Here is a 20,331-nt window from a genome sequence, read left to right on the forward strand (position 1 = left end):
TTAAACATAAACACCCAGTACTGACTTTTCTAATTAACAAATATACTTTTGAAATAAAATTTATAACTAGACAAACACTCTCTTGTGGCTAAAATTTACTATTACTATACAATTACATGTGTGTGCGCACATACACACAGACTAAATCGCAGGTTACAAAAATCAACTCTTCTTCACCACAGTCTATTTGGAATGTGATCCTGATGTGAGAGCTTACCCATCATCCTACCATCAGGCTGGAGGATCTTACCTCATAAAGATCTTTTAGCCTCAGCATTTCTAGATGCAGAAAGTAATCTTCACTTTTTTATGTGAAAAGAACATTCGAACTATTTCTAAGATTGCTAGCAGCATATTACGTACGGTGACAGTAATGGAACAGGTTACCTGAATTTTAGACTCGTAACTTTATAATCTGAGAAAACTTTTTTTTTGCCTTCTAACTCCTTTTATTTACTTACTTACTTTTTATTATTTATTTATTATTTACTTATTTAATATATAATGTATTATTTGCTTCAGGGGTACAGGTCTGTGAAAGCAGACTCCCTGTGAGCAAGGATTTCGATGCGGGACTGGATCCCAGGACTCTAGGAAAAGTTCTTTTTCTTATTCAAAGACAGAAAATAGGATGCCTGGGTGACCTTCGGCTCAGGTCATGATTCCAGGGTCCTGGGATCCAGCAGGGAGTCTGCTCTGTCCGCTTCTCCCTCTCCCTCTTTTTCTCCCCTTGCTTGTCCTCTCTCTTCCTCTAACAAATAAATAAATAAAAATCTTAGAAAAAAAAAAAAGACAGAAAATGAGAGTAGGAACATGTGGAGATATACCTTAGTTTAATGCATATTTATTAAACTACTTCTTAGTGTCTGTCAGAGCTCCATTATCACCCTCAACTGTTTCAATTCTTAGGCTTCTCCCAAAATGGTAACGTCATGGAAATGAACAAGAGCCGTTTCTTCTGTAGGTTAAGTGAAATAAACAATGGCAGACTTTAGTGGAGGAAAAAAAATCATAGATACATAAAAATTTTATTGTACCCATTTTTAAATTTTGTTTTTATTTATATTAGGATATTATACAATTTCCAAAGCTAACAACAGAATCTTTTTAGTATGTGTATTTGAAGCATAACAAAATAAAAGTATTTCACAAAAAAAGTCCATATTACAGTACTATTGAAATATGAGGCATAGGATAATTACGCATTTGTGGGTTATAAACATAATACATTCATTTTAAAGAAAAAACATTTAATATGAATAACATTTTGGTTAAAATAAATATCATGTAAATGTTAACAGCAACACCTGAAGTATATTGATACAAGAAAGGTGTTTTGTAATAGGGTACTATGTAAAATGGTAAAGCATTCATGAAGTGGCTGTAACATCTTATTAAATTTACAAGCATTGCACATTGTTGAGCACTTTTATTTATACAGGGATACACTTCACCCACCATTCCTAAACCTCAGCATACAAAAACAGTTACCCCATATTTTCCTCTGGGGAACCGGTACCAAAGTCTAAATAAGGTTTAGAATCAGATGTACCTTTCATTTTACTGTTTCCCAATTCAATTCATATGTTTTACTTAGTACAAAATTTACTTCTAAACAGAAATATAAAGAGAATATTTCATAGGTGATTATAAAAATTAAAACTTCTAATCATCTTCATAATTCTTTGAAATGATCTCACTCAAAATTAAAATCTGTTGTTTACACAGTTGCTTCTTCAGGAAAAAATATGAACACTTAGATAGGAAAAAGATACAATACCGAAAACAAAAAGTTTCCACTTATAGAAAATAATAATGGATTTCCCTGATCATTAAATTCTTCCTAGCTATTTCCTTCTAACAAAGAGAGTCACTGAAAAGAAAAGCTTAAATTTTTGCTTAAAAGTCACTGGGAGGGGTTACACAAATGAATTTTAGGTTCATGTATTTCTAAAGATTGTAAGAAAAAGGAGATTATCTGTTCCAACCTCAGAACAATTTCCTCTCAATTACATTATAATAAAATGAACATGACACTAATGGTCAACAGAAATAACCTACTTACTCATCCTTCTGGAGAAAATCTATGATGCTCAGTGTAAAAGCTGTAGGTAACTGGAATCTGGTAAAAACGATGTATCTGGCCCTCATTTAAAGGACCACCTGGGCGTCCTCTGTCCATCCCAAGATAAAATTACCCTTCAGATACCACAACTGATTACATTTGGGGAGGGGGGGAGTTTATGCTTTTGCCCTTTATAAACCATTTTTAAAGTTTACAAACGACTTGAAAGTATTCAAACAACTATAAGAAAAATACTTATATGAGAAGACAAAACCAGCAGTTACATTGGCTAAAGGTAGGTACTCTCTAAACACGAGGTTTCCATGTCGGGAGGATTATCCATCCCAGGGTTCCAGGGTGGCCTGATGTCCTTGAACGGTGACTGCCACTTGGCCTTTTGGCTTTCACATTTCTGTGACGAATGGGTCACCACTAACATGAAGGCACTCAGGGAAAACTTCTCTCCACAACAGCATTTACTAAACTCTGCCCATGTCCTTAAACTAAATGAAGCGTTACCATCTCTGTCATTTTCATGCATGAATACAGTACTTGGCTTAAAAGCTTCTCAACAGAAATGTTAATCTCATAAAAATTCTGGCTGTGGTAATGGCCAGTTTTCTTTAAACATATTCTAAAATTACAACCTTGTCAAATGAACTGAAACTGTGTCAACATTCACAGGTACAATGCAACACACATCCTTTCTTCCTCTCTGACAAAATACACGCATACAGGGTGGCCCAAATTTTATAAAAGTTTAAAAAAATGTTTTAAATCCAGGAATAGTATTGGTATACCAAATATTTTTTAAAGGGTATTATGTTCTCAGAAAATCTGAAACATAATGGATAAGATGCACATACAATATAAATAAAAAAGTAACTTGAAGAATACAAAAAAATTTCTGAAGGGGACCAATCAGAACTTCAATAAAATCTATGCATAAAAACATATGCTTACACTATAGCGTACAATTATGAAGAGAGAATTTAAATTTATAAAGAACTTGAAATATAGTACTGCAAGATTATTCAAAGATTTTTCAAATGTACAAACAATAATAAAAACACAAAAAAAGCCTCAGGCAATGTGCAACTTTCAAAATTACTATCACACCAGCCAAACAAATCCTTAACCACTTTTTAAATGGATTCATTTATACCATTTTAATGCAAAAAGGCTATCAGAGAGATTAAAACAAAACAAAATAAAGCAAAGAACTCTTCAGTGTCTGACTCACATTTTGTCCCCCAATTTTTTCACATTTAAGAGTTGCCCTTTGAATGTATAAGCTAAGAATTTTAAGTGTTTCTCAAATAGTTTATGTCTACATTTATCTTAAGAATTATATTTGAAAGCTACAATGCTAAGAACTAAAACACATACTTCAAACTTTTAAGAATAAAATAATCACAAAAGTTCACAATTGTGTTAATCTCCAATGTCCATAAATGACAAAAAAGCAAACAAGTCATGTGCTCAGATACTCTTCCTCAGGTATATCTTGATGAGTGCCAAGCTGCACCTTCAACATTTGGCACTGAGAGTCTATCTGAACACAATTCATCAGCAAAAAGGAAACAACAACAACAACAACAACAACTAAATAATTCTTAAAAGCTTTAGCCATTAAAAACCATTAAGTTTCATTTACTCTCCTAACATGCAACCTGACGATCCAAAGTCATTTGGGGTTTGCAAGAAGGTGACTTAAGCTGGTACAAAATGAAGCTTATATGAAAACTGGTTAAGGATTCAAAGCACATTAGCTCTGAAAGATTCATCTTAACACCCAGACGAAAACGGGGAGGTATGATTTGCACAAAAATACTTTAAATTATTTTGGTTGTATTCTTCATGATCTTCCACGTATTTAGCTGCTAGCGGTGCACGCGTGCATCCTCTTGGCTACATCATAAACGTAGGTGATGTCTGGTCGCTTCTCTGGATCTGGACTGATGCACATATTCACTAACTGTCGTAGCTACAGAGGAAGAAAATACAAGACGCTTTAAAATACCATTTCAGGGGCGCCCGGGCGGGGGGGCTCAGTTGGTTGATCGTCAGCCTTCGGCTTAGGTCATGATCCCGGGGTCCTGGGATCGAGCCCCAAGTCAGGGCCTGCTTCTCCCTGTCCCTCTGCCTGCCGCTCCCCCTGCTTGTGCTGTCTTTCGGGCAAATGAATAAAATCTTTAAGTAAATAAATAAATAAGCATTTCAGTTAATTATTGAAAATATTCTGGCTAGATACAGATTTACAAGGAAAGTACATTTTCTGACTAAATAGTCATATGTGGAATTTGGGAATCAAAACAAATGAGCAAAGGAAAAAAAAAAAAAAAAGACAAACCAAGAAACAAACTGTTAAACTACAGAGAATACTGATGGGGAGGTCAGTGGGGGGATGGGCAAAATCAGTGAAGGAGATTAAAGCTCACTTATGCTGAGCACTGAGTAACAAGGGAACTGCTGAATCACTGTACTGTACACCTGAAACTAATGTAACACTGTACGTTAACTATACTGGAATGAGAATGAAACCCCCCCCCCCAAAAAAAGAATATATATGACTGCTGTCAATGATTTTACAATTAGTTGAAGTCTAAGACGTATGTATAATCATTGGTGAGTGTCAAGGTCAAGCAAAAAGTACTGTCTACACTCAGGCTTTAAAATGATTTTACTATTTTTCAAAGAAGTTTATCCTGGGTGGCTCAGTGGGTTAAGCCTCTGCCATCAGCTCAGGTCATGGTCTCAGGGTCCTGGGACAGAGCACTGCATCGGGCTCTCTGCTCAGCAGGGAGCCTGCTTCCCCCACTCTCTCCGCCTGCTTCTCTGCCTACTTGTGATCTCTCTCTCTGTCAAATAAATAAATAAAATCTTAAAAAAAAAAAAAAGGCTTCTCAGAAGACAATAGTCATAAAGGACAAAGGTTTTTATCTCTAAGGCTCCAAATTAACTGTAAATATGTACACATTTATTTGATCTAGAATGTATTACATTAGCCTTGATATTAAGTTTAAATTTTCATAATTATATACCATGTATCTACAGATCTAAGTTTATATGAGGCATAGGGTAGATGGCTATCATATGCACTTAATCATAAATCATTTTATATAAATATAAAATGTTTTTATTAGTCTCATATTAAAGAAAAAGTGCTCTTCTAAACTAAGAATAATAAATTATAAGCGAGGTAAATTATGAACTTATTTGTATCCCAATCCCAACCCTCAACTGCATGAAGCAGTATTAGCATCTTCACTTTACAGAGAGAGCTGAAGTTTACTGACTTATTTACATTACAGAAAATAAGTACACCTCAATACGTGGGAAAAAAAATATCCTTCCATCTGGTCCTAGAGCCACTGAGTAGAAGTATATGGGATTTCATTCTCAATTCCAATGGCATCCGTTTGTGGCACTAGGTGCCTTCGTAGCACCGTGTGTGTGATCTCTCACAGATGATAAGCCAAATGAAGAGGAAGAGCCAGATTCTTTGGCTTTTTAAGTATGTCTTGAGGAATAACTTAGATATTTTGAAAACTTGCACTAATTCTTTCTGGCCAGTTATTAGCATGTAGTAAATATTAATGATAATATTACATTCACTGAGAGGGTCTGAGAATTTCAATTTATATTCCTTGTAATGCAGCAGACAATAGCATTGAAAATCCTCAAGGGGTACAGCAAATCCACAAGGCATTTTATCATGGCGATCTGAGAGAAATTTAAATCAGAAAGAGGCTGGCATTTTACCCATTAAAATAAAAACAAATACATCCAATTATACACAATACAGAAAGCAGCAGGAAAAACATTTATAATGATACTTGTATTTAAAAGATAATGTGTTCTAACAGGTCGCCTAGTTGTCAGATATTTTTTTTAGAGATAAAAATGACAAAAGCAGCAGGAAAGATGACAGAAAAAGATAACCGTGGTACAAAAATTCATTCCATTTAACCAGAATACACATAGATGTAATGGCAATTTTTGACTGAATAAAACTACCACATCCTTCAAACCAGTCCAGAAGCCTTCTCTTCCCAGCCTGATAGGTCAGAATGGGGTGACACTTCCAACCTACTGTAGCAAATGGTCCTCAAGTTCTCCTGCCCGGAGAAGAAAGTTCCCAAGATAAAAGATAGATGGATATAAATTTAATTGATGAGGACAAAGATTCTCTGTCTCTCCAAAGCAGAAGACGAGAAGCAGATGTAATCAAGAGGAGGAGAAGTCAACAACACAGTAAATGGAGAGGGAGTGAGGACAGCGGCTGAACCACCACGTTGAACCCCCTTCCTTCGGGACAGCCTTCCTAAGGACTGACAGGAGAATCAGAAACGCTATGGTAAACAGAGTCAGGGCAATACTGCATTTGCTCTCCCTCTTTCTTACGTGGTTTGATCTCCATCTGAAGCGTAGTTCATTGTGTCATCAAGATTTATCTTGTCCAAAGAAGTTTCTAACAAGTCACGTAGTACAAAATCATATACGATATAAAATGGGCATACCTCAGTATATTTATGAATCAAATAATCTGTTGATCAATTTTTTCCCTAAATTGTTACCTAGTAAACAAGTTGATAAAATATGAAAACAAGATCCTATAAAATTAAAATATGCTTGAGTAGTGATCCTCACTCATCCGGAATAGAGCACTATGCTGGCATCTGAGGACACTAAGGGTAAATCAGGGTGAAGAACCAGCCCAGACAGTAAGGCCTATTGTCTAGGAAAGAAGTGAGAGATTGACTCATTTTCCTTCCTGACAATCTGACCCTTCTTTCCTTTCTGCCTCTCCCTTCTCCATTTATTCATTCATTCAGTAAAATCTTATTGAGCATTTATTATGCACCAGATACTTTATTGAGTAATAAGGATAAAGCAATAAATGAAATACACATGATACCTGCCTTTGTGCCACTTACAATCTAGTGGGGGAAGAAACACTGACAAACGTGAGACTGGGGAAACCATATCAACTAATTCTCTTATAACTACAAAGTGATAGGTATCTCAAGAGGTATTTGTGAGATAGTTAGTGGCAAAAAGACTGTAGATGGCCGCCAGGAAGAGACAATCATTACTTTCCTCTTTTTCCCTCCATCTGCCTAGCTCCGAGTCGTTTCATCTCATTCACTGAGAATATCTAGCTGACCATATTCTTCATCCCAAGTACAACAACCACATCTTTGGTCACTCTGATGCCTATTTGGATCCTCTATCCAAAACAAACTTCTTGACCACCTGGCCTTAATTTTCACTTTTACTCCATTTTAGTCTCTGCCTCCCAGGGGCACAACCTAAGTTTTACAATGTCCTGTGTCACGTAATAAATGTAGACACAAGCCCCTGTCCTTCCAGAGCTCACACCTGTCCCCCAATACGGTTGTGCTTTGATTTGAGACCCTTTCCAATACCTTTCCTCTCCATCAATCATCGGCTTCTGGACTTACATCATTCATTTCCAGGCTAGACCTCATAGTACAATCCTTTAACAACTTCTTTGGCAGCACCATTAATAATCCTTTATCTTTTCACAGTATCAACCCTGACAATTGCTTTCTTTGCTTTTCTACCAGGATGTGAAGGACTGCTGGAGAAGATCACAGACTCCATATAATCCGGAATCACCAGATTCATGGTTCCAACTGCAGTTGGACCTTAAAAGCTGTTCTGTAATCCAAATGTTTTGCCCGATAAACTGCATTTCCCACAATGGCTAATCTCAACTTTCACTAATCCATAGGCACCAGCTTCAATTCTTTCTCCCCCAGGTCTTGCTTCCTACTTCACAGAGAAAAATCAACACTGTTAGGTTTAAACTTTCCTCAGTATCTCAACCTAACTTATCAATATCTGGTCCATATCATCTCTGTTCTAGCATCAGAAGAATGTTTTTTTCTTACTACTCTCAATTCTATCACTGGAATCTCTTCCAAGAGATTATACATTATACACCATCATACATTAGCACCTGAAATACAGTGGGCTATGAATGTCTAATGAGTGAATATTCAGTCTGTTATTACTTTTCTGTATTTCCAACCTCTCCTCATTTGTTGACTGTTTCATCATAGTCTGTAAGTATAGTCAAGTTTCGCTTCCTAACCAGTGCCCCATCTAATGCATTTCCTCTATAGCCAAATTTATTTGGGGTGGGGGGAAAATACCCACTATACGTACTACATCAACTTCCTTAATCTACTTATTTAAGCCAACTATAATCACTTTTTCATCTCCTCCCCCCCCCCGGGAACATTTCACTGAAATCGCTTTGGCAAAGGTTAGCAGTATTTCCCATTTGCTAAATCTAACGAACTCTTTCCTGTTCACCTCTTCGTACTCGACCTTTCTGCAGAGCCAATGCTTCTGATCACAGCCTCCTGGGTGTTGCTCTGGGTCCAAGACACCATACTGGTTCTCCTCTCACTTCTCTGACTTTTCTTCCTTTGTAGGTTTATCTTCCTCTGGCAATCCCTCTCCTGTCAGTGTGTTCTGAGGTTCATTTCTTTCCTCATCTCTTTTATTTTCTCCCTCTACCTTCTTATCCTCCACAACTTTATTTACTCCCCTGGCTTTAATAATCACCAACACAACCCTCTGAGGAACACACACACACACATATATATTTCTTCAGGCCAGACCTCTTCATGGGCTCTATTCACATATCTCTGCCCGGCTTCTGAGCATACCTACCTACAAATACCTCATATTAAACATGTCTGGAACTGAGATCTTATTTTTTTTTCTCCCCGAACCAGTTCTATCTTGGCAGTGCCTCCAGTTTCTCAAGCCAGAAATCTGAAATTAATACAAGACACCTCCTCAGACTTCTTCCCCCTGGCCCAACAATCATCTACCAAGTCTTACTGTTTCCTGACTGGATTTCTTCTTGCCTTAGGCTCCACCGCTTACACTCAAGGGATAATCTTCCAACCGACAGCTTTACCTCTGGTTTCTTCCAATCTCCCTGGCACTGCCGGTAAACACCAAGCTGACCACAGTTCAAAGTCAGGCACTTCAATGGTTCCCCACTGCCCTCTAGAAAGTCTAAACACTGGCATGGCATATTATGGGGTTCTAACATCTGGCTCTTGCTTACCTCTCCAGCCTCACATTTAGCCCCAAACCCCTCCTCCCTCCAGCCCCAGTCTACACTCTAATGATAACAAAGCATTCAGTTCTGTGTTCATTCACCAAACTGCTTTATGCCCTGAATCTTTATGTATGTTGCGTCTCTGCTTATAAAGACTGCCTCGAAATCCCCCCAACCCTTGCCTGGCACCTACTCATTCTCCAGAGCCTTTCTTAACAACTCTACACACACACACACACACACACACACACACACACACACACACACACGGGCTAAGGCTTGAACTCACGACCCTGAGATCAAAACCTGAGCTAAGATCACGAGATAGACGCTTCACTGACTGAGCCATCCAGGTGCCATCCATATCTTAGTATTTTCTATTTGTTTTCCATCATACCCTTCACATACTTTTTTTTTTTTTTGAGGTATGACATTAACATTATATTAGTTTCAGGTGTTTTCACACTTTAATTAAAGCCTTTCTAACACTTCATTATTGTCTTTCATTTAATGTGTGTTCTCCTATTAAACTGAAAGACCTGGAAGATGGATATTACACGAACAGTAAGTGCTCACCAACGGGTTAAGTGAAAGAATGAATGGGTAACTTCTGAGTGAGGGAAAATGGAATGGTTTTGTGGTTGTGGCAACTAAGCGAAAGTCCAAAGCATGAACACAATTTTGACATATGAAACGGTACGGAAAATTCCAAGCAGAGGTAACGGACTGAACAAAGGTGCTGAGCCGAAGAAAGTGTGAGGTGTGTGAAAGCAGCGGCTAGTACTTCTGCACGCCTGGGGAGCAAGCAACAGGGACGAAACGATAAACTGAGGCTAAATAAAGTAAAGGAGTTTACAATCTGTCGCTACAAGCAACAGGAAGTCAGTACTTAAGCCAGGAGGCAGAGGTCACTAAAGGTGCACTTCAGTACAATATTTTCTTTTAATAGTCAGAGATAGAGCAAAAACAGAGCAAGGCCAGCAGAATGCTCAAAGTTGCTCTAAGATTTCAGGCAAGAAATATTGTTCACCGGAAGTTTCCATCAGGGTATGTGAAAGGACACTGTGTCCTCTAACAGAAGTATATGACAAAGAAGGAAGACTGGCTTTGCAGGGGCAACAGGGACACTAAGTTTTGAAGGTATCACATGTGAGGTTCTCACATATTGCAACCTGGGTAGAACTGTGAATTCCTGAATTTGGTGTTTAAATCTGTATCTATATCTAGATAACCGAATTCTATATATTACATAATTTTTGACTCTACCCATATTAAGATCATGAAGATAGAGGAGACATTTTTAGTGAAAACTTATTAACCTACCCTGAACATAGTTTTGCATTATATGGTTCTCTTAAATATTCATGTGTTAATTAGTCTTACTTAATGGCAGGTATCATTCTGGATTTTTAAAAATCCTATATTTATATAGCATTTCATATTTCACAAAATCTTCCATATCCTTTTATTTATTTGTTTGAGATTTTATTTATTTGAGAGAGAGCATAAGTAGGGTAAGGAGCAGAGGGAGAAGCAGGTTCCCCACTGAACAGGGAGCCCGACATGGGGCTTGATCCTGGGTTAAGTTGAAGGCAGACACCCAACTGACTGAGCCACCCAGGCGCCCCCCCATATCCTTTTATTTTTAAAGTGTTGTAATCTCTCATAACAATCTCTATTTACAGAGGAAAAAAACTCAAGAGCCAATTAAAAAATTAATGGTGAAACCCAAACTGGAACCAATCATTTGATTTTTAATGTGGGCCTTTTCCACTTCCCATTGTTGAGAGCTTGCTTACTTTTATCTAACTTGGCCTTTTGGGTTGAGTTCCTCATAATGCCTAATACAGTTCTGCATATAACGATTTCTCAGTAACACTAACTGGTTGAGTTTCAAAGCATTACCACAATAGAGGGGTATCACTTAGTCTGAGGTATTATCTGAGTTACGATCAAGAGGGATGCATTACTACGTATCGACAGAAGATACCAGTTATGTGGTGGCCATCACAGAGTAGAGAATGCAGCATCTCAGGTACTTTATTCAAATTCTCAGAGGCTGGTCTGACTCTCATCCAATGAACACAGTGGTGAGATGCCTCAGCTTTAATCAACGGTGTCAAAGCTGACTTGCTGTTTGTTTCCCCTTAGGAAAATCAGCAGCATAGAATCCATCACTTTCAGTCCTTACTTATCAAAAAACGGTGTATTGAATATTGAAAACTGAAAAATCTGAATGTTCAAAGATTACTGAAAGGCATGCTACATAGCCCCTATCAAACTCCTCTAAGAAAATGAAAATTTAGGGAAGACTCTGTGTATCTTTACATATACAAGACTCTGTTCATCTTTATAACTTTAAATAATCTTAGCTCTACCCTTTAATCAAATTGGGTCATCAGAAGCTGCATCATGGGAGCACAATGGTTCACCTTTCCAAAGCCATGCTTTAATGCTTGCTTTTGGTTTTTATCAAATATTACATAGGTATTTTCTGTATAGTTGCTACTAAAGACACTGCCTGGTACATTATTCACAGATCCTTCTAGGAGACATTTCTTTCTTTCTTTCTTTCTTTCTTTCTTTCTTTCTTTCTTTCTTTCTTTCTTAAAGATTTTATTTATTTATTTGACAGAGAGAGAGAGATCACAAACAGGGGGACCAGCAGGCAGAGAGAGAAGCAGGCTACCTGCCAAGCAGAGAGCCTGATGCGGGGCTTGATCCCATGACCAGGGCTGAAGGCAGACACCTAACTAACTGAGCTACCCAGGTGACCCTTATAGGAGATATTTCTATTATAATTTAGTAGGAGAAAACTTCGTCTTCTCTGAGGAACTGGTATATTTCCTCCTTAAAATCAGAAACAACCCTTTGAGCCCTGACAGAAAGGAAGCAGTAACTAGATGAACAGCTCAAATGGGGCAGCTCTGGGGCCAGTAAGCTAGGTGTGCCTACATTCTCTTTTATCCTTGGTTCTGAATTTGTACTTCCATTTCTATTTCAATAACTTGTTAAGTCATGTCTTTTTTTCATTTTTTAAATTTTTAAAAAAGATCTTACTTGAGAGAGAGAGCGTGCGAGCACAATGGACAGAGGAGCAGAGGGAGAGGGAGAAGGAGACGCCCTGCTGAACAGAGAGCCTGACGTGGGGCTCAATCCTAGGACCCTGGTCTGGGATCATGACCTGAGCCAAAGAGACGTTTAAGCGACTGAGCCACCCAGGTGCCCCAAGTCATGTCTTTGACTGTGAGGTACCTCAAATCCTTTTTGAAAAAAAGGCAGATTGTAACAGAAAAGGGGAGATTTACATAGACCTACATTCTTAACTGGATGCAGTTTTCCTTGATACATATGAGAGAACTACTGGCTGTTCTAAAGATACATTTAAATAGACTTGTTAACATGGTGGAGGAAAAATCAGCTACAACAGTCTTTGGTAATGTAAAGGGGGAAAAAAATCACAACATAAAACTCACTTTCATGTTACAAACAGCCACAGACTAAGTTTTATGCTTTTAACTTTAATAATTTGGTTTAAAATGACAAATTTATATGGATCTATGAACGGTCTCTTGTCATATCAGATAACAATTCAAGTTCTATAAATAAGGTTCCATCTCATCCTGTCTTCTTTGAATGTATACAAAAGTACAGTTCCACTTTTCCATGGTAGAGTTACTTGTGCTCCCGATATAATGAATAGAAGTATAAAACTGTCACCTACATATCAGAAACCAGAAACATCAAGAGACAGAATAAAGAGTTTAAAAGTTATTAAGTAGAGGGAGAGGAAAAACTCTTTACCTTTGCCAGACAGTTTCCAAATTTTTAAGTTGTTAAATAACTACCCATAACAGGTTCATTTGGTCACTCATAGTTTCACTTTTCGCAGCTTGTAGACACACCTAGAAGTCACGTTACTCGGATGGAGAGACTCCATACAACCAGTCATTAGTTTTCCTAGGTTTCCAGTCGCTTGAACATTTTCATGTTCTATATGGTAAGATCTTCATGCTCTATAAGGTAACTCTGGGGCTTTGACTATATGTATTTCTAGTACCAGAGCTGAGGGAAAACCATTTCCTAAAAGTTGGTATTTACTGAGTTCTAATCATGAGTCAGGCATGGTTCTATACATTTTCACACAGTTTAATGATTTAGTCTTCCCAACAACTCTTTGGGATAGGCACTACTATAATATTTTACAGAGGAGTAACATTCCCAAGGTCACAAAGGCCATGAAGACGACAGCCTGGATTTGAACTCAAGTAGTCCTGCGTCAGAGTCTGGGCTTTTACAGTTACTGTGTTATACTGCCTGAGAAAAATCCTAACGTGGTCTGTAGGTAACTTCATGGCTGCCTCTGCACAAAAGTGGGAGACCTTCCAGATGGACAAAGACAGTTCTAGACTATCTGACTCTCAAAAGAATGCTATCGCTAACACTGGCTCATCTAGTTTCTAAATTAATCTATCTGTCCTCATATTTCATGGGCCAACTCTGATCAAAAAGCAAACCCAAAAATTTTCTCTAGGGCTCTACAAAACTCACAATGAGATACAGGCCTACTTTATCCATAAGAAATACATTTAAATGATGGCACAAAAATATTAAGATTAGTATAATATGGTCTGAGTGACTATTTTAATGTTATTTCTGATCTGACTCATTTATCAAAGTGACAGTAACTCCCTCCAAACAAATAAAATGTAGCTGAATTTTAACATGGAATGATTTCTTTATGCCAGATTATAAATTTACATAGTGACTTGATGAATTATTAAAAAAAAAGTCTCTAATTTTTCTATCGGTAAGTCAGACATTAAATAATCAGAATGTGATAATTACCTTAGATGTCTCCCTCAATGTTAGCCTTTACATTTTTTTTAAAAAGTTCCTACAAGGGGCGCCTGGGTGGCTCAGTGGGTTAAAGCCTCTGCCTTCGGCTCAGGTCATAATCTCAGGGTCCTGGGATCGAGCCCCACATCGGGCTCTCTGCTCAGCAGGGAGCCTGCTTCCCCCTCTTTCTCTGCCTGCCTCTCTGCCTACTTGTGATCTCTCTCTCTGTCAAATAAATAAATAAATAAAATCTTTAAAAAAATTTCTTACAAGCCTCTGGGAGAAAAGAAATTATAAACCTTTAACACTTATCTAATAGTCTGCAAAAATTCTAAGTACTATATTATTAACCATGTTTGAGGAAAACATGTTCATACAATAACTTTAAGAATTTTCTATATATTCCTGCATGTCAGGCTTCAATTTCTAATAGCCTCATTAGGTAACTTGCTCAAAAAAAAAATTTTCTGTTCAAATTGAGGGAATTAGCTTTCATTTATCCCTTCAAAATAAAGCCCAAACCAGTAGATTTTACAACTTTGATAAAAAATAAATAGAAGTAAGGAAACATTTCATGGTTTATGTTATGTCAAAAAATTTATTTAGCTTGCATTACTTAACACACGTTTGTAAAAACATGTACTTTGGTTTTTTGTTTAATTGTTTTATATAACAAGATAAAAAAGGCAAAATAGAGGTCTGAATACGCAAAAGCCTTTACAAAATCAGAGAAGAAAAAAAAGGCTTAATTCAGATGCTTACGGGAAATTTAAAAAGCAATACAGAAATATTTAATTGAGAAAAAGCATATACGAAAATAAAATGAGTTTTTAATAACATTTCTACAGGATTATGAAATCAGAAGGTCATATGGAAATTAATGAATATATTTGTTTTCAATAAAGTGCAGAAAATACTAATATACTAATATATATTGGTATCTATATTTCCAAAGAAATATCAAAGCATATGGGTTAGTACCAGAAATATTAAAAAGAAGAGAGTATTAACAGCCATTGTTGTCAGGGTGATAACCCAATTATGTATCAAGTTCAGTCACGTACAGGTAATAACAATAGGGCTCTTTGTGCATCATAGCTTTAGGTCACTAACACAATTCTCAATAGAATAATAAAGACTGGTGCTATTGGTACTGTTTCTTTTTCACCCCCATCTTAATCCCTTTGAGACCAATTATATTATATCAGCCTCCCAGATATACCCAATTTCCATCTACCCAAGGACACATTTTAGCACCCCAAAGTGGGTCTAATACATTAAAGTACACTATATTTCGGAGCTTTAGATATTTATACAAAATGATTAGGCGTATCCAACTTGTACACCAAAGCGTCACTAGTGATTGACTTGGGGGTAGAGGGAAAAGGGAAAGAAAGCAATCTTACACAGATACAAGGTAATGTAATGTCTATATTTCACAACTGAAGATCATTCTGTGTGTCTTTTGAAAACTGTGAAAGTCTTACAGAAAGTTACATGGTTTTATAGGATCCCACAGGATATGTGAAATATAGGGCACCGTTTTGGATTCGTGTCTTCAAGGAGCAAGTCCCCTGTGCCACTTCAGAAACACTAGTGAACAAAGGGCCTGCTTAAATATATTTTTTAAACAAAAATGGAACCTTCGAAGCTTAAAGATCTAATCTTATATGGCAACTCTAAATAAGGCAGTCAATTGATATTATAAGTGATGAGACTATCTAACTTAATAAACCCATTCTTAAGAAGGAAAATCAAATATTATTACCAGTATTTGAGATAAACCTCTAATGTTAAGTTAATCTTAATAAATAATGGCACAGTTACATATTTATTATTATAAACAGTTTCATCTCACTTAGCATTGGATTACATGACTATAAGGATACAGAAATATTGTGAAAACAGATTTAGCTCCAAACATTAATTGTGCCATTTAACGTAACATCTCTCATTTAAATATTCTTGGGGTAGTGTATTAGAAGACTCTTCCAGCACCAATTTAAATAACATTGGTTAATTTCGACTAACAACTCCAGGGAATTTATAAAGTTCTGTTAAAATTTGTGAATCTAGTACTTATAAAATGGAACTATTTAAACTGCTCAAATGAATAAAAAAGCTTAATAAACTTAGTTCAGCTTCAAAATATACAAAAATAATCTGTACCTGACACTTTCAGTTCTTCCCTTATATACACAAAGTAGTTCTTTTATGCTTAAAACAAACATCAGGTTTTTGTTACTGACTCAAATTTCTTAGTAAGCTTCTTTAAATATATTCTGAATTTATTTGTTTTTAAAAGATTTTATTTTTGAGAGAGAGAGAGAGAGGGACAGTGATAAAGAGCATGAGGCAGGGGGAGGGGCAGCAGCAGAGGGAGCCCAATGTGGGGTCCATCCCAGGACCCTGAGATTAGGACCAGAACTGAAAGCAGGTGCTTAATGACTGAGCCACCCCTGTGCCCCCAGTGCTAGATATTCTCAATTAACACATATAAGTGAAGCAGAGGGCTGCACCACTAAACTAGTTCTGGGAAGGTAGAAAGAACAAAACCCTCCCCTCCTGCCTTCCATTTCTCTTAAAAAAAGGGGGAGTGGGAGATTAAGGTAAAAAGAAGTTTGTTATTTATGAGGTAAAAGCTTATGAGAGTTCATTCATTCTCCATTACTGCTTTGACTGGATGTGACCTTTCAGGCTGATATTTAAGAAGATAATTGTGTACTTGAGAAGCAGTCCCATTCGCTGATTTTTAATAAAAACAGATACCTTTCTATCTGTGAGCTGGAGATAAAAAATGGCAAAACGAACACACTTACTGCACAACAAGAGAAGGATTAAATGATCTGAAAATTGATTACTGGCTCAATAATTCTATTTCCCAAATTACATTTTGGTTTCTCCAGGAATAAAATGAAGATGGCCTACTGAATTAGCAAGTCCTCAAAAATATAATTAGAAGACAACCACAGATACTGTGTCCTACGCAAGTTTTTCTTAGTTACGATGAACTTAAAACGACCCCTAAACAGCTAAGTATCTGCCACCGCCATCAGGTCAGACCGACAGGCGCCGCCATGATACCGCTGACTTCACTGAAGAGACTTCAACCCCCTCACCAGTGCTCGATAGGTGCTGAATTTCTTTTTCACACAAACCATTGTTTTTTCAAATTCTCCATTTAATTTCTATTTTCTCAAACCAAGATCACCCTATTCTCCCCTACTTATTCCCATTTTTCACTTCCGTCTACAAACCCTTGACTCAACTTTTAGAGCTTCCATCCAAACTTCTCTGTTCAAACCTAAAATGAAGACACATCTGCTAAAGGCATCACCAAGGTACAGTTCTGTTCAATCTTTCTCATGTCTTCACTATTTAAGTTAGGATTTTTTTTTTTACAATAAATAAAAAACATTGAAAGAGACAGAATCTATATTCTGCATGATGTTAATGCTCAGATTTTCAAGAAAGATGTTGGCTGAAAAAAATTCAGTTGCATTCTGTACTTTCTAAATAGTTATCAATATAACTATATACTGTTTTTTTTCTTCCATTTAAGAGTCATGAGATAATTTAGTGAACAGTGAAAATGAATACTTTTTTTTTTTAAGATTTTATTTATTTATTTGACAGAGAGAGAGCGCATAAGCAGGGGGAGTGACAGGCAGAGGGAGAAGCAGGCTCCTGACTGAGGAAGGAGCCCAATGCAGGGTTCGATCCCAGAACTCCGGGATCATGACCTGTGCCGAATGCAGACGCTTAACTGACTGAGCCACCCTGGCGCCCTGAAAATCCATACTTTTGATGACCATTTCTGTGACTCTCAAAGAAATTAAATACTGAAACTGAAGGAAAAAAAAATCCATTTGTCTTATTTTCCAGTAAATGGGCATTCCAGAAATGACGCTGCTTGCTGTTAAGAATGGAAAGTCATATAATGGGTAATATCATTAAAATAAAATTATCATAGCTTCTGGCCTGTCTTTTGAGTAATTTTCTACCTTTACTGAATGGAGAGAACTTTGGAGAAGTTTCCCTCATTCATTCAATTGTCAAACGATTGGTGCATTTATTTTTTTTCATTTATTGCTTTAATTCCACTCTTTCCCCTCCTCATTCCCTCAATCACTGAACCTTTTTAATATGCCAGGCTCTAGAGAGACACAGATAAAAAGCAGTAACTGTTCCTCAGCAGGAGCTAGACAGGGGTGAGAGGGGGGTGTGTGTGCATGTGTGTGTGCTCACGCACAAAGAAACAAATGTCATGCAGTGTACTGCCAAAGTGGGAGTGGGAGTGTGGATATGGGGAGAGAAGAAAAGGGAGCAAGATAACTTCATGCAGAAAATGATGCCCAAGCTTTTCTTCGAAGAGAGAAGTTTGTCTGGTAAAGAACAGGGGAAGGGATGTTTCAGAAAGAGTAAACAGCATCCATAAAATCATGGAAATTCATGGAAGTTTCAGTAGAACCTACACTGGTAGAGTGGGGGAAAGAAGAGTGTCTCCTGTGATCCAGAAGTCTGGAAAGATAAGCTTGGGTCAGATGACAAGGGGCCTTTTGAGTCGTAATTCCTTGTACACAGTAAATATTCAATAAATGTTGGCTTCACAGACGTTAATTTCACAATCACTAATGATATCAACTTTAATTAAACTTAAGAGATAGCTAAGGAAAAAAAAACCTATCATTTCAACTCAAGATTTTTAGGGTTAAGTATAGTAGTTTCCCACTGATATATGGATGAGATCATTACTGGGAAAAAAAGAATACTGAACACCAAAAGATACTGTCATAAACAAAACTATTTTACTAAGCTACAAAACATACATATCCTAATATCATTCATATACAGCTGACATATTTCAATCAGGAATCCTAACCATTTATACATAATAATAATAACAGCATAATTCAATAAAGATCTGACATACAGGCTTATTTTTCCAAAGGACACTATTCCTTATTTTTGGTTTATAATGCTTAAGTGTATCTATTTTTTTTTTAGGATAAAAGAAATTTTAAAAACTCCCAGCTTTTAAACTCTGAGTTCTTCTAACTGGAAGTGACTATACCTAGAAATAAATCTTACAGAGTTCCTTATTCCAACTGATCAAGGCTGGTTGGGGGCATAGCCAATATTTTCATGAAATGTTCCCTTCAAAACCTCCTCGGGAAACAGCCTTAAAAATTTAACAGTAGCTAACTCAATCTGATAAGCTTTCAAACAGATATTTAGTGGTACATTAATTTGCTTAATTTTTTCATTCTTCAAACAGTTACAGAGACTGCTACCATCTCAGCTGCAAAATGGACACTTAGTGAAAGTTCGCTGTTTCAAAACTTTATACTCCACTTTTCATTGTTTCCTATCTTCTGGCAGGCTAAAAAATTCAATGGCCATTTGAACATGGAAAAGATCGAAAAAGCTTACTATATAAGGAAATATTTAAGATATCCTTAAAGTATGGCAGCACCGAATCTGTCCAGGTTTTTTGCTGCCATAAATTCTGAATAATTATCTTACAAACAGAGTTCCTGCTTAAGGAGAGAAAATATTTATTAGCACATCTGCATTTCAAAGGTCTTGTTCTGAGGACTTTTCTACATAACCGAACAGACTAAAGTAACGTAATTAGTCTGTATGTTTCATACCTCATTTCTCTCGCAAGAATTAGCTTCCATGTTTACCTAGTTTTACAGCTTCCTAGTCCCCCACAGCACAAGGACAGATTTTTGCCCACATGAGGCGCTGCATGTCCTGTCTTTTCTGGAGAGTACGCCATAGAACGTGTTTTGCTTTATATCTCTTTTCGAAACTGGTAACTCTACAGAGTGAGGTAAAAAGTGGAATCTTATTTTCCTCTCCCAACTCTAAGACCTTCTTCTATCTGGGCCAGACTTTGATATTTGCCCCTTGGCTGAGAAGCCGCATATCCAGCTTCACACTTAGCTGCAGTAAAGTAGCCCTGCAGGCAGGCCGACTTCAACGGACCACTAGTGGTATCATCATTAAAATCCTGCTGAAGGTCACCATGGTAACCGCCTGCTGAGGCTTCACTGCTGCACTCGGCATCTCCTAATCAGCTACCATGTGAAATGCAAATTCAGACAGTCTGAAAATTAGTCAAGAAGAATAGGGGATGAGGATGCAGATATGTGAAATATTCATGCGCTTCATGGAAAAAAGAAGACAGCATGAATGACACAACAAAGAGCGGCCCCTGACATTCTTGCCATCATTTTGCATTATTGTTCACACCCTACTGTATTTCCAGGCCTGGAGTTCTGAAGTTGGTTTTGTGAAATGCCATATT

The 20,331-nt window shown here is 37.1% G+C and overlaps 1 protein-coding gene across 1 annotated transcript in view; it reads right to left on the reverse strand.

Moving 5' to 3' along the window:
* Positions 1 to 996: 996 nt before the first annotated feature.
* Positions 997 to 20,331, reverse strand: part of NEK7 (NIMA related kinase 7) — a 149,432-nt gene continuing 130,097 nt past the window's right edge. Inside the window, exon 10 of the mRNA XM_080825279.1 lies at positions 997 to 4,052. Within this exon, the coding sequence (XP_080681405.1) occupies positions 3,942 to 4,052 (111 nt within the window). The 3' untranslated portion in view covers positions 997 to 3,941. The remainder of the gene's footprint in view (positions 4,053 to 20,331) is intronic.

Source organism: Martes martes (genome assembly GCF_963455335.1).
Source record: "Martes martes genome assembly, chromosome: 15".
In the NCBI taxonomy this organism is placed as follows: domain Eukaryota; kingdom Metazoa; phylum Chordata; class Mammalia; order Carnivora; family Mustelidae; genus Martes; species Martes martes.